Source organism: Cydia amplana, chromosome 23, assembly GCF_948474715.1.
Source record: "Cydia amplana chromosome 23, ilCydAmpl1.1, whole genome shotgun sequence".
Lineage (NCBI taxonomy): Eukaryota > Metazoa > Arthropoda > Insecta > Lepidoptera > Tortricidae > Cydia > Cydia amplana.
Genome location: NC_086091.1, coordinates 7,106,010 through 7,127,120, shown reverse-complemented (window position 1 = coordinate 7,127,120; position 21,111 = coordinate 7,106,010). Strand labels below are relative to the sequence as shown.

Here is a 21,111-nt window from a genome sequence, read left to right as displayed (position 1 = left end):
ATTAAAATTAAATATATTGCCGAAATTAAATTAACAAAAACTTTATACTTATTTTTAGAAGTAATATTAAACACTTTTAATATATTCATGTGACGTTATTTCATGAAAATTGGTAAAAGAATATCATTCAGTAATCAAACTTCGTGAAACGAAAACTGTCTACAGCAATCATCTCTTTCTTCCAAGTTCCACAGATTATAATTCTTAGCGTCACAAATCGCTTGTGATTACAATTTTGCGGAGTTACTAATTAATTATGGGTTTTTAATAATGAATAAGCATAGGATACTGTTAAGATAATTGTATCGTTACGTTAAATAAACAATTTATATTAATCTCGTCAAGATGATGCTAACAATAAGTGGATTGCCACCGACGGTAAGAAAAACCAAGTTATCATATTTTTTTAAAGGTTACTTTTCCTTTACATCGGATTTAATACTTGATGATCATGAAATCAATTATTTTCAGACCACGTATAAAGATATTAAATTGTTAATTAAGAAGCAGTGTAACCTGAATGACTTCATTTTGGATGAGCTGGTGAAAGATAATGGGTTGAAGAAAGTTAGAATAGGGCTGGCAGACGAAAGCGAGGGGAGCCACCTTATAAAATGTCTCGATGGATTCTGGGTCATGGGATGCGCGCTGCGGGTTGTTCCAGTCTCAAAATCGGTAATTATTTTAAGTTACAAATTTTCTGTTATTCAACTAAATGACTACTATTGAATGATAAATAAAAATGGCCTTTCACTCCTTCAGTCCCGCGGACATATTTTTCGTACATTATGTAGGAAGTTAGGAACCTAGAACTTGAGGGGCTATGACTACAACTATGATTTTAAGACCATATTTGTACATTACTAATATTACATGCGTTAAATGAGCGTACATGCTATTTATTTCACTTGATAACTTAATAATAACACCACTGACATGGATGCAGAGTAGTAGCAACCACAGACGAGACTTCCTGTCTAACTGCGTAGTGAAAGTGTGGAACAGTTTGCCCGAGTCAGTGATCAGTGCAGCCCAATAAACTCTTAAAAACAAACTCCATGAACATTTTCAAAGTGGACATTGATGTGCGAGTATCAGCTTTAAGCTGCTTGCGCATTCACATATAATAATAATAGTTAATAATCTATACTATTAGAAAGTATTAGAACAAACGTTTGTTAGTGCATACAAACTTAATATACAATACATACCTAGAAACAAAACATAATTAAATAACTAACCTACAAACAAGAACAAACTAAATTATTTTCTGAAAATATTTTAATTTGTTTTTATTTCATGTAGAAACTCTACTATAGCAGAAGAAGAAAGTAAGAAGTGCATATACTTGGAAAAGATCGACCTATGCCGCTGTGGCCCGGTGGCCGAATGGCACAGCCATCCGGATTCCAGCCTGGGGCACTGCAGGCCTTGGTCACTTTTTCTTAGTATATCACATTTATTTCAGTCAGTAATCTGCTTCTCCTCATCTTTTGCGACCGCATCATAAAGCCTTACAATTTTTTAATTCCACAATTGCAGCAAAACTCGCAACAGAACTTTGGTCCGCAAGGGAACTACAACCAGCCCCGTAATGATTACCAGCAAGACTACCGTCCACAATGGGAGCCCAACATGCCGGCTAGCCAGTTGACGAGCCCGCAGTGGACTGCCAATTCAATAGGACCGGGACCGGGGCCCAATAACAACTCGTATGGGTTCCAACAGGGACCTGGGCCGAATAGTAATATGCCACCTCAGGTAATTATTTTTTAAGAGCAGTAATTACATGCTAAGGATCAAAATTGAGTAGTTTGACATAACTTTATTTTAAAGTAAGATGTATTTTAAAGTTATTTATATAAATAACTGGCAAACTAGGAAAAGTGCCATCCTGCGAGACAGGCATAGCCTAGTGCAGGTATCACGGGCAATTTATATATCTTGCAACAACTTTAGCAGTGTTTAATCATAGAATAAGTTTACGTAAATCTTGTTAATCATAAGTTTCACTGTCTCAATAAACTATTTTGATTTTGATTTGATTTGATTTGATTTTGATTTAAATAAGTAATATATGGTTGTTATTACATAAAAAAACCTTATTTTGAATAAGTAGTATTTAGATTTCAACCATGACTTAGCATTTGCCAAGTTTTAAGTCTATATTGCAGCTGCCAAAAATGACAAATTAGTGCAAACTTAGAGTGGTCTGACTCTTGTAAATTGTCATTACTGTCAATAACATTTGAAATAATGTAGTGGTGTAAGTAATGCTACGCTTCTACATTATTACTTGATCTCACTACAGGGGTGACATAGTCACTGTGTGATAAAACCCCTTTAAAAATTAAAAAAAAAAACATTGGAAATGCCACATTTTATTTAGAGAATTCTTTTACAGCATCAAAATATGCACCAAAACCAATATTCAAACCAGCAGTACCAGGGCCACCAAGGGCCCCCGCAGAACATGGGTTCCATGGGCTCCCATGCTCCAAACATGGGTCCGAATGGTCCGAGCATGGGGCACGGTATGGGACAGATGAGGTCGGATGGGAAGCCGTTCCCGCGGGACCAGTTCCAAAGACCTCAAGATCAGGGTTATGGAGGACCTCCTAGGAATGCGCCAGACTCTGGGGTAAGTTATCGCCAGTGTTGGCCGAAACGTTAATGCAATTGAAAATGTTGGCCATTAACCATTATAAATTGAACCGTAAACTCTAATCGTCCGTTACGGTTTAAGGTTCAATTTATAATGGTTAATGGCCAACATTTTCAATTGCATTAACGTTTCGGCCAACACTGGTTATCGCATTCGTCGCAGTCATCGTTAATCGTGTGGTAAATGTGTGGAACTCTACCCGAAACTGTTGTCAAACACTTTCAAAAATAGACTGGATACACATTTTAGAACTTTAAAAAGTGCAAAATAAAAATACAAGTGCTTCGATATACACGCATCAGCTCCAAGAGCTGCTAGTGTATCAAATAAAATAATAAATAATAATAATAATTTAGCCCATTGAATTAAACCCTTAAGCCACTTGCACCATCCCACTAACCCAGGGTTAACCGGTTAAACTGTTAAGCCAGTGTCAAATTGTACTGGTAACCATGGTAACTCCAGGTTTAACGATTGCGGCTTTTCAAGTGACCAAAAAATTTAATTGTCTCATTAAACACTAGGACTTCCGTTCGAGCGCCATCTTGATGGTTAGCCTCGTGATTAATTCCTTTGTTTTGCTCATTAATATTATTTTAAAGTGTATATAATATCGATAGCTTATTATACAGTAAACTAATCTGGTGGTGTGCAGTGAATGGAGAATTCATCTTGAAGCGCGTTTAACCTTTTCCACGCCGTGTCAAACACAAAAGCTGTCACTCAGACGCCACATCATTGAAGTGTCAAAACTGAAGTTGAACTTTATGTATATGCACGTAGGTCGATGTTGCTCTGTGGACTGAGACCGATTAATCGGTCTTTGGCGTTGAACCTACGGTGCGGATATATCTGTCATTGGCGTTCAAAATGTTAACCACCATTTTGAAGTCAACGGCCGGTCCACGTGCTTCTTCTAAAGTCCGCAAAAACAACACCGTTTGCGACTGACTTAGCTATTTTTTCAGCCGCCAGGTCAACGACCCCACGTGCTCCGTACGGTGGAAATTGTGGACACGCCAATGAACAGGCCTGGTGGACAGCACAATAGGTTCCCGGGGCAAAACTACCCGGCGCAAAGCAAACCGGTATGTAATTGTAATTTTATTGTATTATAGGGATGATGACACATGTTGAATTTTATAACAAAGTCTAGTAAAATAGATAGCAAACGAGCAATTTATCACAATAATGTGGATATTAAAATAAAATATTGAAAAATTACAAAAATACAGGACCTGAAAGTTTCTAAATTTAAGTTTTTTTTTAACTTCCAAAAACGATAAAAGAATACCATTCGATTCCTTACATTTCATCCAAAAAAATATTGTATAGCAACTATATACATAAATGCAATATTTCACCGACAAAAACGCAATTTTCTTGTTTTGTCCATACTACAAGATGGGCTTCCAGAGACCTTGACGTCACGTTCCCTTGTCGTTTTGTTTAGGGCGTTTCGCGAGTGAAGTGCGACTGTCGGCCTTTGACTACAATTTCTGACTTTTGTGTTACTTTAATGCAATGGGTCCCATATAGACATTTGATCCTAAAAACAAACCCGATCGATTGATACGATAAATGAAAATTAGTCATGTTGCCTATTGTATCAGGGATGTTGCGGATGCCGATTTTTTGACATCCGCGGACGCGGATGCGGATTTTTAAAGGCTCACATCCGCGGAGGCGGATTCGGATGCGGATGTCAAGGTCAGGTACATAAAAAACGTCAAATTCTATTACATTTTAGCAATTTTTATTTTAAAAGGGTCAAGTGCGAGTCGGAGTCGCGTTCCAAGGGTTCCGTACATTAAGTCCGACTCACGCTTGACTGCACATTTCTAATACGTTTTTTTGGCTAATGACTAAATTACCTAGCACGCTAGCACTTACGCCGCTGCTAAGACGTTCCTGTACCGACCTGTTCCACATCCGCATTAAACTCCGCACCGATTTTATGCGGATGCGGATGTTGAAAATAATGCGGAAGTTCCGCGGTTGCGGATATTCGCAACATCCCTGATTGACATGTGGATAGATAAGATCTGCCAGTACCAGTAACCAAAGGATTGTTCTGGTACTGCGGGTACCAGTAACCAAAGTAACCAAATGATTGTTCTGGTACTGCGGGTACCAGTAACCAAAGTAACCAAATGATTGTTCTGGTACTGTGGTTACCAATAACCAAAGTAACCAAATGATTGTTCTGGTATTGCGGGTACCAGTAACCAAAGTAACCAAATGATTGTTCTGGTACTGCGGGTACCAGTAACCAAAGTAACCAAATGATTGTTCTAGATTACAATAATGAAAGACAACTTCCAAGGTCCGAGCCAATATAGTCCGGGACAGAACTCTGGGCCTCCGCAAGCTCAACCGTGGATACAACAACAGGTACATATATTCATGATTGTACTTAATCAGTTTTTGACATTTAATTTACTTTATCTTTTTTGTTTTACCCTATTTCTGTTTTCTTGGAGTGTATGTAAAATTATAAATGAATTTGTATGACATTTTTATGCTCATGATTTTATATTTTTGTATGTTTTTAATTGTTATGTTAATCCTTGATTAATTCGCATGTATATTTACTATTTTGACAATGTATCTGTTTTCCTAGCGTGTAAGTGATTTGGTCTGAAACTGTAAGCTTACATTGTGTTCAATAAATAATAATAATAATATATCTTTGGGTTCCGTACCCAAAGCGTAAATACGGGACCCTATTACTAAGACTTCGCTGTCCGTCTATCTGTCTCCAGGCTGTACCTACCCCATGAATCGTGATAGCTAAACAGTTGAAATTTTCACAAATGATGTACTTCTGTTGCCGCTATAACAACAAATACTAAAAAGTCCGGAACCGTCGGTGGGCGAGTCCGACTCGCACTTGTCCGGTTGTTTGACATCTAAATCAGGGATGTTGCGAATATCCGCATCCGCATCCGCAACCGCGGAACTTCCGCATTATTTTCAACATCCGCAGCCGCATCCGCATAAAATCGATGCGGATTTAATGCGGATGCGGATGTGGAACAGGTCGGTACAGGAACGTCTTAGCATCGGCGTAAGTGCTAGACTGCTAGGTAATTTAGTCATTAACCAAAAAAAACCTATTAGAAATCAACCTATCAGATGCAGTCAAGCGTGAGTGGGACTTAATGTACGGAACCCTTGGAACGCGAGTCCGACTCGCACTTGGCCGGTTTTTTGAAATAAAAATTACTAAAATGTAATATTTGACGTTTTTTATGGTACTATCGTGACATCCGCATCCGCATCCGCGGATGTGAGCCTTTAAAAATCCGCATCCGCATCCGCGGATGTCAAAAAATCGGCATCCGCAACATCCCTGATCTAAATTGGTACACCCCTAAAGTCTATTTTTTTATTCGGTAGACTAAAATGACATTTCATAGCATGAAATGACACATGATACTATGAAATGTCATTTTAGTCTACCGAATAAAAAAATAGACTTCAGAAACCTCGAAAAAAATTACCATGTCAACATTGTATCCCTATTCACAGCAGCAGAAACCCTTCGACAAGCCATCTGGTCCGTTTGACAAACCGTCCGGACCGTACGACAAGCCGTCCGGACCGTACGACAAGCCGTTCGATCGTGCAGACAAGCCGTACGACAAGGATTACGGCCGGCCGAAGTCTCCTAGGAGGCATTCACCCGATCGAATGTCGCCAAGGAGGTAAGCAACATCTAAACAATGATATTATATAACCTAGATAGGTTATACTCATACATGAGGAGCACAAAAAATACTTCCCTATTTATTTCTGTGCCTACGAAGAAATCTCTTATTTATGATTAGTTTTCTCATTACATCCATCTTTGTCACACTCTTTGTTAAACATAAGGTCGTCTCTTTCTCTTTCGGTGTGCGCGAGCTCGTTAGCGCGTGCACATTTCTCGCTTGTCCAGCCGCGTCTAAAGGAAACTTGTCCAATTTGTCACAAGTTAAGCGCTTCAATTTTGGAACGCCTTATAACCTATCTTGAGTTATAAATCATTGCATCTAAATGGCAATGTCAACCATCAACCACGATAAGGATTTTGGCGGCGTTGTATGGGGGTTGTTTGTTAGTCATCTCTATTTACTAGCCTTTGGCGTGACAAAACAGTTTATACACAGCAGTTCAAACTAGTGCTATTTTATTGTATAAATTAAGCCGGTCCAAAGGATAAGCCGTTCGATCGGTCCGACAAGGGGCCCGTTTCTCAAAAGCTTGTAACTTGTAATACAAGTGGAAGTCCCTTTCTAACAAAAGCTGTCAAAATCTGACAACCGCTTGTATTACAAGTTACAAGCTTTTGAGAAACGGGCCCAAGATCGGGAAATACATTTTAGCTAATGCTAGGCTCAATCAACTGTACAGTCTGCAGTAAAGGCTGCAAAAATATCTGACACGATCCATATGAGCGTGTCACATATATTTGCAGCCTTCGAAAGTAACATATTATTGCAGGTGACTGTATCTGCATCCATTATGTAAAAAAGGCACAAACTTTATTTAGGTTTCCACTTTTTTTTCATATACAAGTATTGATAAAGACAAAAGTGTTTTAATAGTAACTTGTGTTTCATGAACTAACAGAGTGAATATACTACACCTTTGCAATTGTACCTTTTGTTTATCAGGCATTCGCCCGGCCGACGTGTATCCCCTGGTCGACGCATGTCCCCTGGACGACGCATGTCCCCTGGACGACGCATGTCCCCTGGACGACGCATGTCCCCCGGTAGACGTATGTCTCCCGGCCGCCGCATGTCTCCTGGACGACGCGTGTCTCCTGGCCGACGCATGTCCCCAGGACGAGTGTCTCCTGGCAGACGAATGTCCCCTGGACGACGCGAGCCGCCGCGAGATGATAGAAGGTCACCGGGCCGTATGGGGCCAGGAAGTAAGTAATGCTTGATATTACATTTGATCGAATCCAATCGTTGTCCCGTTGTCGTAACAATCTAACAATTAACATACATACGAGTTTTTATACATATTATATTGCAGTTTGATAGATCATAAATATAAGATTTCTAAGCATACACTGAACAGCACTTTACGGAGGTAGGTTTGTCAGTTACATCACAGAATATATAATAGTACTAGGTACAGAAGATTCACTCCCTAACAAAACGCGTCTATTACGACAGATATGTCCGCTAGGTGGCGCAAGCGCGAGCAGGCGTCCGTTCCGTAACGGTGTGCGGCAACTACTATGGCTAGACACCAACATTGGTGTGGGCCGCATGTACTTGTAGCGACGCGACGAAATCGCGAAGTGAGCCACGCCTGGTTACATTATGCTCCTCAGAGCGGAAATAAAACCTCCGCAAAGCGGGGCTTCGTCATCATTTTGGCGGATCATACATTTGTAAACATAAAATTTAGCCACTGTGACTACAAAGAAAGTTAAGTAAGAAAGTTTGGGAATATACAGGTAATTATATAACTTCGGTCCGTCTGTCATAGGCTATTAACCTTTTAACCGCCATAGGATTTTACAGCGAGCGTGTTCATATCGCCGGCGGGACGGAGTTACACGAAGTTTTTATTTATTTTATTTTAGTACATGGAAAACCAACAGCGCCACATATATCCAGAAATTACAATAGAATCACAGAGCCAATTATAGGTTTTGGTCTTATTTATCAGACTGCGGCGAAATGAGCACGATTTTGTATGTGTTATATATCAGTCTACGGCGGTTAAAAGGTTAATTAACACATTAACTGCCAGCGACTCGCTAGGGGAGTCACTTCGTAGGCGCTTTCCGCTACATACGGTATTTCCCGTGTTATCGGCTACGCTCGTAGCGCGTAGCTCGCGCTGGCACTGAATGTGTTGACATGTTTATTGACAGTGGAGCCGGGTAGACCGCAGTGGAACGCTCGCCGCATCTCGCCAGGCAAGCGATCGCCGGAACGAAGACCCGAACCGGGAAGCGCAAGGTACATCAATGTATACACATTTTTAGGGTTCCGTAGCCAAATGGCAAAAAACGGATCCCTTATAGATTCGTCATGTCTGTCTGTCTGTCTGCCCGTCTGTCCGTGTATGTCACAGTCACTTTTCTCCTAAACTATAAGAACTATACTGTTGAAACTTGGTAAGTAGAATGTATTCTGTGAACCGCATTAAGATTTTCACACAAAAATAGAAAAAAAAACAATAAATTTTTGGGGTTTCCTATACATAGAACTGAAACTCAAATTTTTTTTTTTATCAAACCGATACGTGTGAGGTATCTATGGATAGGTCTTCAAAAATGATATTGAGGTTTCTAATATCATTTCTTTCTAAACTGAATAGTTTGCGCGAGAGACACTTCCAAAGTGGTAAAATGTGTCCCCCCCCCCTGTAACTTCTAAAATAACAGAATGATAAAACTAAAAAAAATATATGATGTACATTACCGTGTAAACTTCCACCGAAAATTGGTTTGAACGAGATCTAGTAAGTAGTTTTTTTTTAATACGTCATAAATCGCCTAAATACGGAACCCTTCATGGGCGAGTCCGACTCGCACTTGGCCGCTTTTTTTTTGACTAGCGGCGGTAGCACGGTCGCATTTTTATCGCTTGTCACCATGCCTCTCATGTTCTAACAAGTATGTAAGTGCGAAAGTGACGGGCATAGTGACAAGCGATAAAAATGAAACTATCCTGACTCCGCAGTATAGGTTAAAAATTACTCTTATAAGTTATAACGTAGTGGTACCAGTAACCGACAGGGAACCAGTAACACGACAGTTCAATTGAAGGGATGTTTACAAAAACAACATAACTGACTACACTGGTTGACACCTGAAACGATTAACAATGTTCTTAAAAAAGTGTCAACCGCTCTAAGCAGTTATGTTGTTTTTGTAAACATCCCTTCAATTTTTATTCAAGAAAAATGGGTAGGAAACTGATTTCTTAATATAGCATTACTGTCAAGTGTAGTACAGTATAGCGCACAGTATAGCGTAAAAACCAATAGTATTCGTATTTCCGAGGAACAGAGAGATAAGAAAAAAATCTTAGAGAATGTGTAGGTACATGATGTAATTTTATACAAATTAATAACAAAATTGTATTTCTGTAGGTACTCCCCAACTCGCCACACCATGGACAAACGTGACGACTTCAGAGATAACAAAACCATTCGACCCGCCTACGAACCGACCCCTCAAGTAAGTGATTATTTGTATGCAAAAACCTTAGACTTGGACACCTTATACAGTGAAGTGGTAAATTAATTTGAATCTTATGTATAACATTTTAAGGTCGCGTTTGAAAGATCAAAGAAATGAAGATTACTAAGAATGGAAGCGTCTTTTAGATGTGCCGAAAACAGTTTTATTTAGTTTGTTTTAGTACGATCTATGGACGGTTACAGTAATCTATGGACGCTTTCAAAAGTGCCTTGGTGCATCTAGGTATTTTTATGAATATCGTGAGTATAGTCAGACGATTAATCTGTCAGCTCCCACGGCTCATATATGAGCCAGAACGCTTATGGTGACGTCATATCGTGGGATTCGACAGGTTAAGAGCGTTGTAGTCATCATAGACAGCCGTCAGCATCAACTGTTTCTCTCTACATCTGTTTATCTATATTTAAGAGTACCTACCACTTAAAATGTTTTCTTATCCGAATTTAAACAGCGTCATTTCGCGAAGCTTCTTACCTAGTAATATTTGGTAACAGGAGAACCCACTTCAGTATACCGTTTTAAGCTGTGTCCAGACGAGACATTTTTCGCCAATCTGATGAAATTGTCCGATCAAATCAGGACGTGCGGACGCAAACGCCAATTTGGCTCTCCGAATTCGACCGCCGATTATGACCGATATCACCGATAAAATGGGATGCGGACGCCAGACTACCAATTTGTGACGCTAGTATTTTCGTTTTGGAGCATTTTTTAAACTTAGAGGGCTCAAATATAAGCATAAATCTTAAATTGGAGATTCAATTGGACATTGACGCCAATTATTTTCCAGATCAAATCGGTCGATTTGCCCAGCCTTAATAATTATCAAGAGCGGTGGATCATAAAAATGACAGTCAACATACATGAGCATTCTGCTGGCAGATTACGTCACTAGAATAATGGATGGACAACCTAATAATGTGTAGAAGTTGGCTTAGAAATTGATTAATTATATATTCAAGAAAAATAACACGGTAATGTCCAATGATTGGAGCATAAACGGAGAAAGAGTTTGTTAACTCTACAATCATGATAAGAATATTGCACGAACACCACATAGTACAACGCCATCTACTTCACTTTCATAAAAAAACGTGGTTTAGCTTGCTGGACTACGTTGCGGTGAAACGCATACAGAATTGTGATAAAAAATACCATTAAATGTAAAAGAAAATAGAGTTACATACCCTAACCCTTATTGAGATTTGAAGTGACCAAAATAGATAAAAGCGGTTTTTTTTCTAGCCTATTAAAGTGACCCACTGCAGGGCAAAGGCCTCCCCTCTTTCCCGCCATTTGGTCCTGAATCAATTAATATAATACAGCTAAATAAAGGCCTTAATCAACACATGAGAAGCAATAGCAAGGAACTCCTAGATAAGGCAGCTGATGACTTATGGACTTGGTCATCCTGTGTATACTTAAAGATTTTAGCAGTTCCGGAGAGAGACATGTGTGACAAACACTCGTGTCAATGTTTCTAGAGTACAAACTTTGCTTTAAAGATTGAGGCTGGCCAAATTGCAAGATAGTGCTATAAGATTTGAGTGGAAACTTGACTGTCTATGTCTAATCTATAAAACCAGGATCTTAATAATATTTCTGATATATTCTTGGACTGCCTCTAGTGCTAATAAACCTAATAGTCTTCGTAAGCTGCTGTTAAATATTTGCTGAATAAGAGTCTTAAGATTCTGTCAGTCACAAGATTAGAAAAGAAAACTAACAATTATCAATACAGAGCTTGCTGCCTAAAAAAAGTGTTTTAACCAAGCTCCGTACAACCCTGAAGTCCCTGAACACCAAAAGCGGCCCGTTTCATGGAAACTTATAACTTGTGGTATAATCGAAATAATAAAAATAAGGATAATAAAAATGATAGCCACCAACGACATACTACTATAAAATGACTCCACGACAGATAAATCGCAAACCTTATGATAATGACCTTATAAATGACAATGCTACTTAGTAACTGAAATGCGAGGAGAATTTAAAAGAAAATTCAACTGGCATATTCGAGTCAAAGGGATGATGTTGATGGGGTTTCGGGGCGTAAAATAGAAGACCCAACCCACGCTAGTGGTGACCCAAAATAGTGTGTTCCGTGGAAAGATTCATTACTGTGCTGCGAATCGGTTGCAAAAGTACTGGCACAAGCAAGCGATACAACCCTTCGATGCACATCACATGATTTTGGTATTAAGATTTATACAAATCCTCTCTCTTTATTGCACTACCTCAGAATAAATGTACATGGAAACACAAATAATACATGAAGACAGAGGTAAACAACAGGCGGCCTTATCGCTAAAGAGAGATATGTTTGTATGCTAGAAATTACTGCGCACTGAAGGAATAAAGCTACCCCCGCCCCCTGGGCCTGGGAAAAGGGGAAATCCCTGGAGATGCTGGTTGGATGTGAGGAATGACATGCTTGCCAGCACTACTAAAGCGGCTGCTGAACACCGTGCAAAGTGGAAGAGAAAAAGTAGGAAAGGATCCTGGGCACCGAAGCAATAGCGGAGGTTGCAACCAGGATAAACGCTAAGATGAGAGAGAAAGAGAGAGGTCGCATTTTTATCGCTTGTCACCGTGCCTGTCACATTCTAACAAGTATGCAAGTGCGAAAGTGACGGGCATAGTGACAGGCGATAAAAATGTAACCATGCTGCGCCCGCAGGAGTTCGCTCTAGACTACCATAGCGTGCTAGAATCCTCCGTTCACAATCCATGCTGGTAAATAGGAAACGTACTGTTTGTACTTATGTGGTACAACGATATGGATGACTGTGGCTAGTTTGTCGAGCTAATGGGACAGTATACCTTAAGATTGCTGCCTATTACGATTTTTGACCATAAAATGATCGACCGAGAACGCGGAATCCTCGAGTTTTATGCAGCCATGCCAAAGATATTCGAAGTCAATTCGCGAGCATTCGTGCATTAACAAGAATACGTTTACACGTTGGCCACTTTGCTTATTATTGCATTCCCTACAACGGCATAATGTGAACGGCGTATTAGTAATACTTATGGAGTTATGGACGACTTTGAAAGACGACAACGAGGCAAAAACGCAGCTTTAAATAAAGATTCAAAAGAAAAGAAAAAAAAGTAGAAAAACAACTGCGTCCTACAACACTTTATTATTATAAATGTTACTGCAGTTTTTACATTCGACCACCATTATAAATTTGAATATCCTTCGTTTTTTCCACTGCATAGTTGGAACTAAATAAATTGCTAACATATACAATTGTTTTACAACGAAAGGGATCGTGTTATCATCAGATTACCACTTGCTAGGAATCTACCACAGATATGTGTCAAAAAGCATCCGCGTGCTCGAGGTTCCAGATTTCCTTCTGGCGACATGTTTTCAGTAAAAAAGAAAACAAAGGATTTGTCAATACCAGTAAAGAAGCTGTTAAAAGGGAAAAATTACAGCTTTTGCTCAGGAAACTTATAGCGTACGTGATTTGTAGATAAATTGCCTGCCACCAGTAAAAAAAGTTTACAGAAAGAGAATCGAAAATTCTCCGGTCATTCCTACATGAAATGGTATGATAACAAAGTCGCGTTTTCAGAACAATTAAAAACTGAACGGATATACCTCACATTAATTTCAACAACATTGGGCTCTAAAAGGCCAATCTCCGTAATTACGTAGGCTTTTAGTTTTGCTGCTATAAGAACCATTTTTTTACTATGATATTCCTTGAAAATATTTCTAGCAGGGAGTTCTAATTTTTGTGTCCATTTTGCAAATGAACTTTCAATTTACAGGCGCCAAATCAAGCTATGTACTCAGGTGGATACCGTCCGAACGTCGAAAAGGATTATCCCAAACCCGGGCGGCCGGTCGAGCCGCCATCTCCTTGGCAGCAGAACAAACAACCTATTCGGCCAGATATGTTAAAGCGAGACGACGATCGAATCCCGCCGCGAATGCCATTCGATAGACAAGGAAAGGGCAAAAGATCCCATTCGCCGAGGAAGAGTCGATCGCCCGTTCGCAGAGACAAGTCTCAGGAAAGATTCAAGAGGCATTCGCCTTCGCCACGCTCGCCGCGGCGGTCCTGGGCTTTAGAGAAGCGACGAAGCCCTGAGGTTCGGGAAGCACCACCACCACCTATTTGGCCTGGGCAACCTCCTCTAGAAGAAAAGAGACCAGATTTTGATGAACCAAGAAGACCCGTATGGGAATATGATAAGAAGGCTGTCGATGTCAGAAGACCAGACGAGGAACCAAGATTCCCCCCGCAAGACATTATCCGTGTGCGCACCGACTTGGGACCCCGTCCAGAACGCAGAGAGGAACTGGACTTACGTGACGATAGGTTCGGACGGGACGGGCCCAAGTTTAGTCCCAGAGATGATTTCGACAAGGTACCCAAATTTAGCCCTCGAGATGTCTTCGAGAAAAAAAGCAGATTCGCTCCTCTTGATGATTTGGAAAAGAAAGCCACGTTCGATCTTCGAGATGACTTCGAGGCAAATAAACCTAAGTTTAGTCCGCGAGATGACTTCGACGATAAAAGATCTAAGTTTGTGCCGTTCGACGATAAAAGACCCAAATTTTCGCCGCGGGAAGAGTTCGCTAAACCACCTGCATTTAGAGACCCTCCTCGTGATGAATTCGCAGATCCTAAATTTGGCCGCGACGACACCAGGAAAGACCCGAAATTCCCTCGAGAGTTCGACAGACCCAAATTCAGTCCTAGAGACGATTTTAACGATCGTCGTGATGATTTCCGTCGTGAAGAGGAAAGAAAATGGGATGTCGCGAAACCAGCTGAAAGAGAGGATTACAGAAGAGAGGTTCCCGTGAAAAAACCTGAAGCAGCCAGAATGGATTTGCACAGAGAAGTCCTCCGTAAAATGTCCGAAGAACTGGATAAGGACTTCGAAGATGTACACAAAAGAGCGCGAGATTTCCAAAGGAGGGCTGAGGAGTTTCGCCGAGATGACCGCAAGAGGGATTACGATCGCAGAGAACCAGAGCCAAAGGCATACCAAGACCGTCCGAAGTTTGAAGATAGACCGAAGCCTCGAGATGACGACCGCTTCCGTTTCGAAGAGCGCAGAAAAGAAGACTGGAACACGGAAGAATACATCAAATCTAAAGCCATCAAAGCCAAAAAAGACAAGGCGATCGAGGAAATAACACAGAAAATCCTCGACAAACACAACATCGACGCCGAAGCGGAACAGAACAAACGCATCTGCCAGGAATTGAAGCTTGCTGTGAGCAGAATCTTCACCGAAATGTTCGGAGAGAGCGACGTTTCGTTCATAGAGCTGATAGTCAAGTTTAACGCCAAATATAGCGGCGCCGGCGAGGACAAGATTCTCAGAGATGTCATGTCAAGCTTTCCGAGTCAATTCAGACCGAAACGTTCCAATCCAGGTAAGATTATTTAACAACCCTAACCATTAAACTTACTGTTCAGTTATTTCCATTGCGCAATGTTATTAATACAACGTATAGATAAGACGTAATTCAACAATATAATATTCTTTTTCAGACTATTCTGAAGCCCCTCCAAAGAGCGTTAAGCGCTTTGCTGACCCATCTCCAAGTCAAGGTAATTCCACATTTTGCTCTCATCATTCACTAATTTATTTACGTATAATGTTATGTGTACCGTTTTGCGTTCGAGGTTTGGATTTGAGAGTGAGCCACAGACAATCCAACCTCTAGACATAGCATAGTCGCGCTACCCCCTCTGCCACACATACGGTAGCGTTACTCCATCTTCGAGTCAATCCCGTGCCGTGATTGGTCCGTGTCTTTGAATGGACGAATCACGGCACGGGATTCGCTCACCTCGTCCCCCCGCACCCCCGTATTTTTGGCAGCATCGGTTTCATGAAAGAATTGGCCTAAGCTCAGTCTAGAGGTTGGATTGTCAGTGGAGTGAGCCTTCTCACTTGAAAAGTGCCGCTTGTATCGTTCAAAGTGTCCTTTGCCGTCGTCGCCACGTCAGTACAAACCACAAGAGACGAACTTCGTAAAAGTCTGTCGTATCCTCCTTTTATTTCGAAGGTGGAGAAAAAAAAACAACTCTAGCGGATGGGGAGAGAGATATTTTTTTAGTAAAATTCACGTTAGATCGTTTCACTCTCAAATCTAGATGTGCGACGTGTTATGGGAATCTGTTTACAATTTTTTAAAGGTATACATTCATATTTTTAGCTAAAATATGCCATTTAAATTTATGAAAATTAAATTTAATCACAATGAAAGCCATGGTTTAGGTTAGATATTTGATTAAATGCGGTATCCATAAGACAAGTTAATTTCGTTATTTTCAGGCGATAGTAAAACAAAGCCGCATGGTAAGTACATTAGTTTTTTCTTTGTTATATAATTCCACATTTAAAATTGTCAAATCGGTAACTATGTAAATGTATAAACAGTTCCAGAGTGGGATATGACACAAGCACCAGTCACGCCTAACGTGGGTATTCCGTTTCCGCCGCCATCAATGATGCCGGTGATGGCTCCCATGAACCCTATGATGGTTCCTCCGGTGTATCAGCAACCGTTTCAGGAACCTCAGAAGCAAGCAGATAACAACATACTCTATCTTTGCAAAGACGACTTCGAACCGTTCACAGATCGCGAAGCGGTTTTACTAAAGACCTACTTAATTCAGCAGATCGTTAAGGAATCCGAAGCGGGCCAGTGGGCTCCAGATTTCACTTTCAGAGGCCTCCACAGCACGCTACGCTACGAGCTACAAATGCGCGACGAAATGTCCAAAGAGTGGCTTTTCAAACACGATTTCAGCAATAGTAGCTTCAAATTCAACATCCTAGTTTACACTAGCGAGGAGCTTTGGTATGAGAGGGCTGCTATATGGCTTCCGGGTCATTCCAGGTCTAAAATCGAGCCGCTTGACAAGCTTAAGCTGCAGAACAAAAATCTCGACGGCGCTAGGGTAAGTAAATGGAAACTCGTCAAGAAAATCGTTACCGTCAAAGGTACTAGAGTTTATGTCGACATGCCACCAGCGGCGGCGCGCGCTCTCGAAAGATACAACATGAATCTCAGTTACGAACTGCAGAAAGTCAGCGTTTTCTTAAAAGCGGTCGCTATAGATAAAGACGCGTTCGATTTAGGACTGAAAGATCAGTCTATAACGAACCCAATCGAACTAAAGAATGCTGCGATTAACAACCCGATGCCGATGATCGCCAATGATCCCAAATTGGTCAAGATCACACTACCCGGCAACAAAAATCTGGGGATCAACCAGGCTCGAAAGATCAGGGAGGTGATCATCACCCAAATATTCAAATATCACCAAGAAGGGGGCAAAAGTAAGACAGATTTCGTGAAACACGGCTTCCAAAGCCCTCGATACTTCGGCATTCTTCCGGAAAACCCCGAATCACAACGATGGTTGATGAAATTGGATGATTGTAATTTGAGCATGAAAATAGTGGTTGTAGGGGCTGACGAAGTTAACACTCGATATATACCCATGTATATAACCCTACCAGATGACGAGAACAGAGTGAACGCACCTATTATTCTTGAGAGACTCAAGCATAGTAACAGAGGAGTTAAAGGGATTGATTTCAGCAAATGGAAAATTCAAAAACTTCATAAAGAGTTTCGCAACAAAGCAGTGTTTGTAAGATTGGAGGTGGATATTGACGTTATATCAGTTGAGACGATTATGAAAATGAATTACAAACTAGACTTTGTCGATGAGAGAAATCGCACTGCAGTTGCTGAAGTGAAGTATCATAAATCTGAGAAAGCTTTGCTGGAGTTGATCAAAAAGTTGAAGTCAGAGTTACAAGATACTTATGATGACACTGATATGGATCTGGGGTCAGGAGGTAGTGATGATGATGAGGTGGTTTGCCTGGATAAACCTGAGGTAGTTTGCATTGATAATTGATTCTTCGAAGATTTCAGGTGTTCGCGACGCATATAATGATTATTTCGTGATTATTAATATTGTAAGCTTTGAAGTTATATTTGGCCAATTTTAAACCCTTCATTTGAAAAGTTAATAAACGTGATTATGTTACACAGAATAGCACAGGTATGTTTATAAAAGGTTTCAGTAAGAAACATTATATAAGTAACTACTAATACTATTTCAATAGTACTGTCTACAAGAAAAACTATTTAAATTGATGGCAAAAATGAGTGTTTTTAACTAATAAATATAGTTTTTCTATATGACCTAACTGTAACTATCTTATTTTTAATATAAGGGTTTTTAGATTTGGCGAAATATATTTGCTTTTTCCTGTTGTATTTGGTTTTCTGTAGACATGTAAGTATGCGAGCAGTCGCATTTATGTTTTAGGAATAAAGCTGGTTTACTTGAAGTTTTTGCAATTTTTTGGCATGGTGGTTTCGAACTAGCTTCTTAAGGTGACGGTAGAGGTGGGTAAATTTTCAGATTCTGTCAATTTACCCCATTTCACACACAAGCGCACTTCACGCACACTACCTCACTTTACTGGGACAGGTCATTGACCCATCAAGTTTTTTTAAGATTGCGTTTTGAGTTTAGTGTTAACCACTGACCTCTTTTGAGGAACAGAAACTGTAAAAACGTTCCATTGAAAGAAGAAAGAGAAACAATACATTAAATCTTGCTCTCCTTGTCTGTTCATGTCACACGTGACGTATTTAAATTCTAATTTAATTCATTTGATTGTTAACTATTTTCTGCATATTATGGCTTTGTCGAGATACGCGTTTTGTAAAGTTAAACCGTATAAACCCAGATGTCATTAAGTCAGATGTAAAATGTTATTTACTACTCTATACGGTTATTCATAAGGCGAAAAATCAATTCAATTAAAAATTTAAATAAATAAAGTTTCGGCAGGGTGGAAATTTAATTAAGGCCGACAAAATAAAATTTAATAATATATGTCGGCTGATGTACCCCTAAGATCTTTACAGATTTACTTGTACGAGTATCCTATATTCGCTATTTATTTTGCTATTAAATTTATAAAATTAAAATAAATAATTAAATATTATACTGGCATTCCACCGCTATTATTTCAGTGCTGAACTGATTATCTTCGATCGTAGCCTTGATGATGTAGTTGTACTTACACTTACGGCGGTAGGAGCGGCAATGAACCCCGCGCAGCGTAGAACGAGAGGTGCGTTGGGATAAGTGCATATACATATAATTCTTCGTGCGTCTGTCTGTCTGTCCGTCCGTCTGTCACAGTCTATTTTCTCCGAAACTACTGGACCAATTCAGTTGAAATTTGGCACACATATGTAAATTTGGCACACAAATGTAAATTTGTGACCCAAAGATGGACGTGTAACGTAAATAAAATGTATTTTAGAGAATTTGAAATACGGTAGCCATTTTGGGGGGGGGGGGGGGGTAAATGAAAAAATTAAAAAATGTTTTTTAAACTATATAGTGTTACATATCAAATAAAAGAGCTCATTGTAAGAATCTCAAACATAACTTTTTTTATAATTTTAGGATTAATAGTTCAGCAGTTATTCATGAAAATAGGCAAAAAATGATCATTCTCCGCCCACTTTCTCCGAAACAACTGGATCTAAAATTTTGAAAAAAATACACAAAGTAGTTCTTTACCTATATATGTCAGGAAAATCTATAAGAAATGTGCAGTCAAGCGTGAGACGGACTTAATATACGGAACCCTTAGAATGCGAGTCCGACTCGCACTTGTTTTTGTTTAGCTCTTATTAGGTTTAAGGAGTTTTATGAGTGAAAAAAGAAGTTTTTTGTTTTATGTGCCCGCGTTATTGCCGATCGATTGTGTTTTAAACGATAATTAGACAAAAAAACTTGTTTTTCACCCAACGAATATAGATCCCCATGACACATCTTCCAAGTCGCCTTTGGATAGGCTTAATTTTAAAAATAATTGAAATAATGTTCTATATCATTCATACTTGCAAAAAAAGACTAAAAATAATTTACGTGACCAATGCTTATTATTAGTAAATATCTTACAATTTAATATCTGATATATCACACGATACAAAAAAATGGCCGCAAAGTTAAAAGTTTATTTATTTACGTTACTAGTCCATCTTTGGATCACCGACTCTTTGTCATATGTGAAAAATGTGTACCAAATTTCAATTGAATTAGTCTATTAGGGGCAGACACACGAGTGATCTTAAAAGGGATTTTTTTCTTGAATGATTTGTATGTACTTACCCCAACGCACCTCACGTTCCACGCGGCGCAGCGTAATCAGTAAGTACCTAATAATTAGTGTCCGACCGAAACACAAATTTCTGTATATATAAATATTGTTGTCCTACTTGCTCGCCAACTTTTGGTCTTTGTCACATAGTTTAGTTTCATAATACGAAGTACTATTTCGTATGTTTCGGCCAGGCCGAAAGATTCGGCCGTTTTTTGGCCGAAACCGAAACTACGGCCGAAACATGATTTTATGGCCGAAACCGAAACCGAAACCGAATCTTCGGTCGGACACTACGAATAATCACAATGGTCTAAGTACCACAGACCCTACTGTCGCTTAAGTCCTTTATGCCAATCTCTGCCTATTAGAACTTATAAAAAAAAAAGAAACCGAGTAATTATATCCAACTACCGAACCTGCTTACAAATTTTCTCGAGATATTTGAGAAATGTGATATGCAAAGGAGAACATTCGAACAAACGAAAGTATTTTTGCCCAAGCTGAAACGGAGACCTTCGCCTACGCTCGGTCAGTGATGGTTTAGGTACAGTCAGCTGCAGGTCACCCCTGCATAGAAGATTGTATGCAGGGGTGGTACCTTTTCTCTGCAGCTGACTGTACACCTATAAAAAATTGTTGTACCTGCTGCAATTTTATACCGGTACCGTACTTTATATTTCAACAGGTATAGTACCTTCAAAACGAAGCGGTATTGATAAATAATAACGGTACCGTACCGCCTATAAATAATAATAATAATTCAGCCTATATACAGGGTGGTCCAAACCTTGACGTCCAAAAATTTTTTTTTAGATTCCTCACGTCGTGGGCTATCAGAATATACCCCATGTATGTTAGCCGATTTTTCGTAGTTATCGAGTTATGATTTTTTTTTACTTTTAACTTTTCATATGAAATTCCGGGGTTCCCATACAGAGTGCCTAAAAAATAACTGCATTTCCGTTGCCAGGGAGGTTGTAAAAGTTGCTCAGTATAATCCCAACACCTCCCTGGCAACGGAATG

The 21,111-nt window shown here is 39.8% G+C and overlaps 1 protein-coding gene across 5 annotated transcripts; it reads left to right on the top strand.

Annotated features, from left to right (window-relative positions):
* The first annotated feature begins 212 nt into the window (after window positions 1–212).
* Window positions 213–17,940, top strand: LOC134658782 (uncharacterized). 5 transcript variants are annotated; one of them, XM_063514423.1, is made up of 15 exons: window positions 213–378; window positions 472–675; window positions 1,543–1,761; window positions 2,405–2,641; window positions 3,634–3,753; window positions 4,964–5,059; window positions 6,203–6,375; window positions 7,327–7,589; window positions 8,550–8,637; window positions 9,776–9,863; window positions 13,677–14,433; window positions 14,464–15,300; window positions 15,419–15,478; window positions 16,209–16,232; window positions 16,314–17,940. In XM_063514423.1, the coding sequence occupies exons 1-15, from the start codon at window positions 346–348 to the stop codon at window positions 17,807–17,809; spliced, it is 4,695 nt and encodes a 1,564-aa protein (XP_063370493.1). In that variant the 5' UTR covers window positions 213–345; the 3' UTR covers window positions 17,810–17,940. The 5 variants fall into 5 exon arrangements, with proteins under 5 accessions (XP_063370493.1, XP_063370494.1, XP_063370492.1 ...); XM_063514424.1 differs by having other exon boundaries at window positions 7,327–7,427; window positions 7,500–7,589; window positions 13,677–15,300; window positions 16,314–17,939; XM_063514422.1 differs by having other exon boundaries at window positions 6,206–6,375; window positions 13,677–15,300; window positions 16,314–17,939.
* Window positions 17,941–21,111: the final 3,171 nt, after the last annotated feature.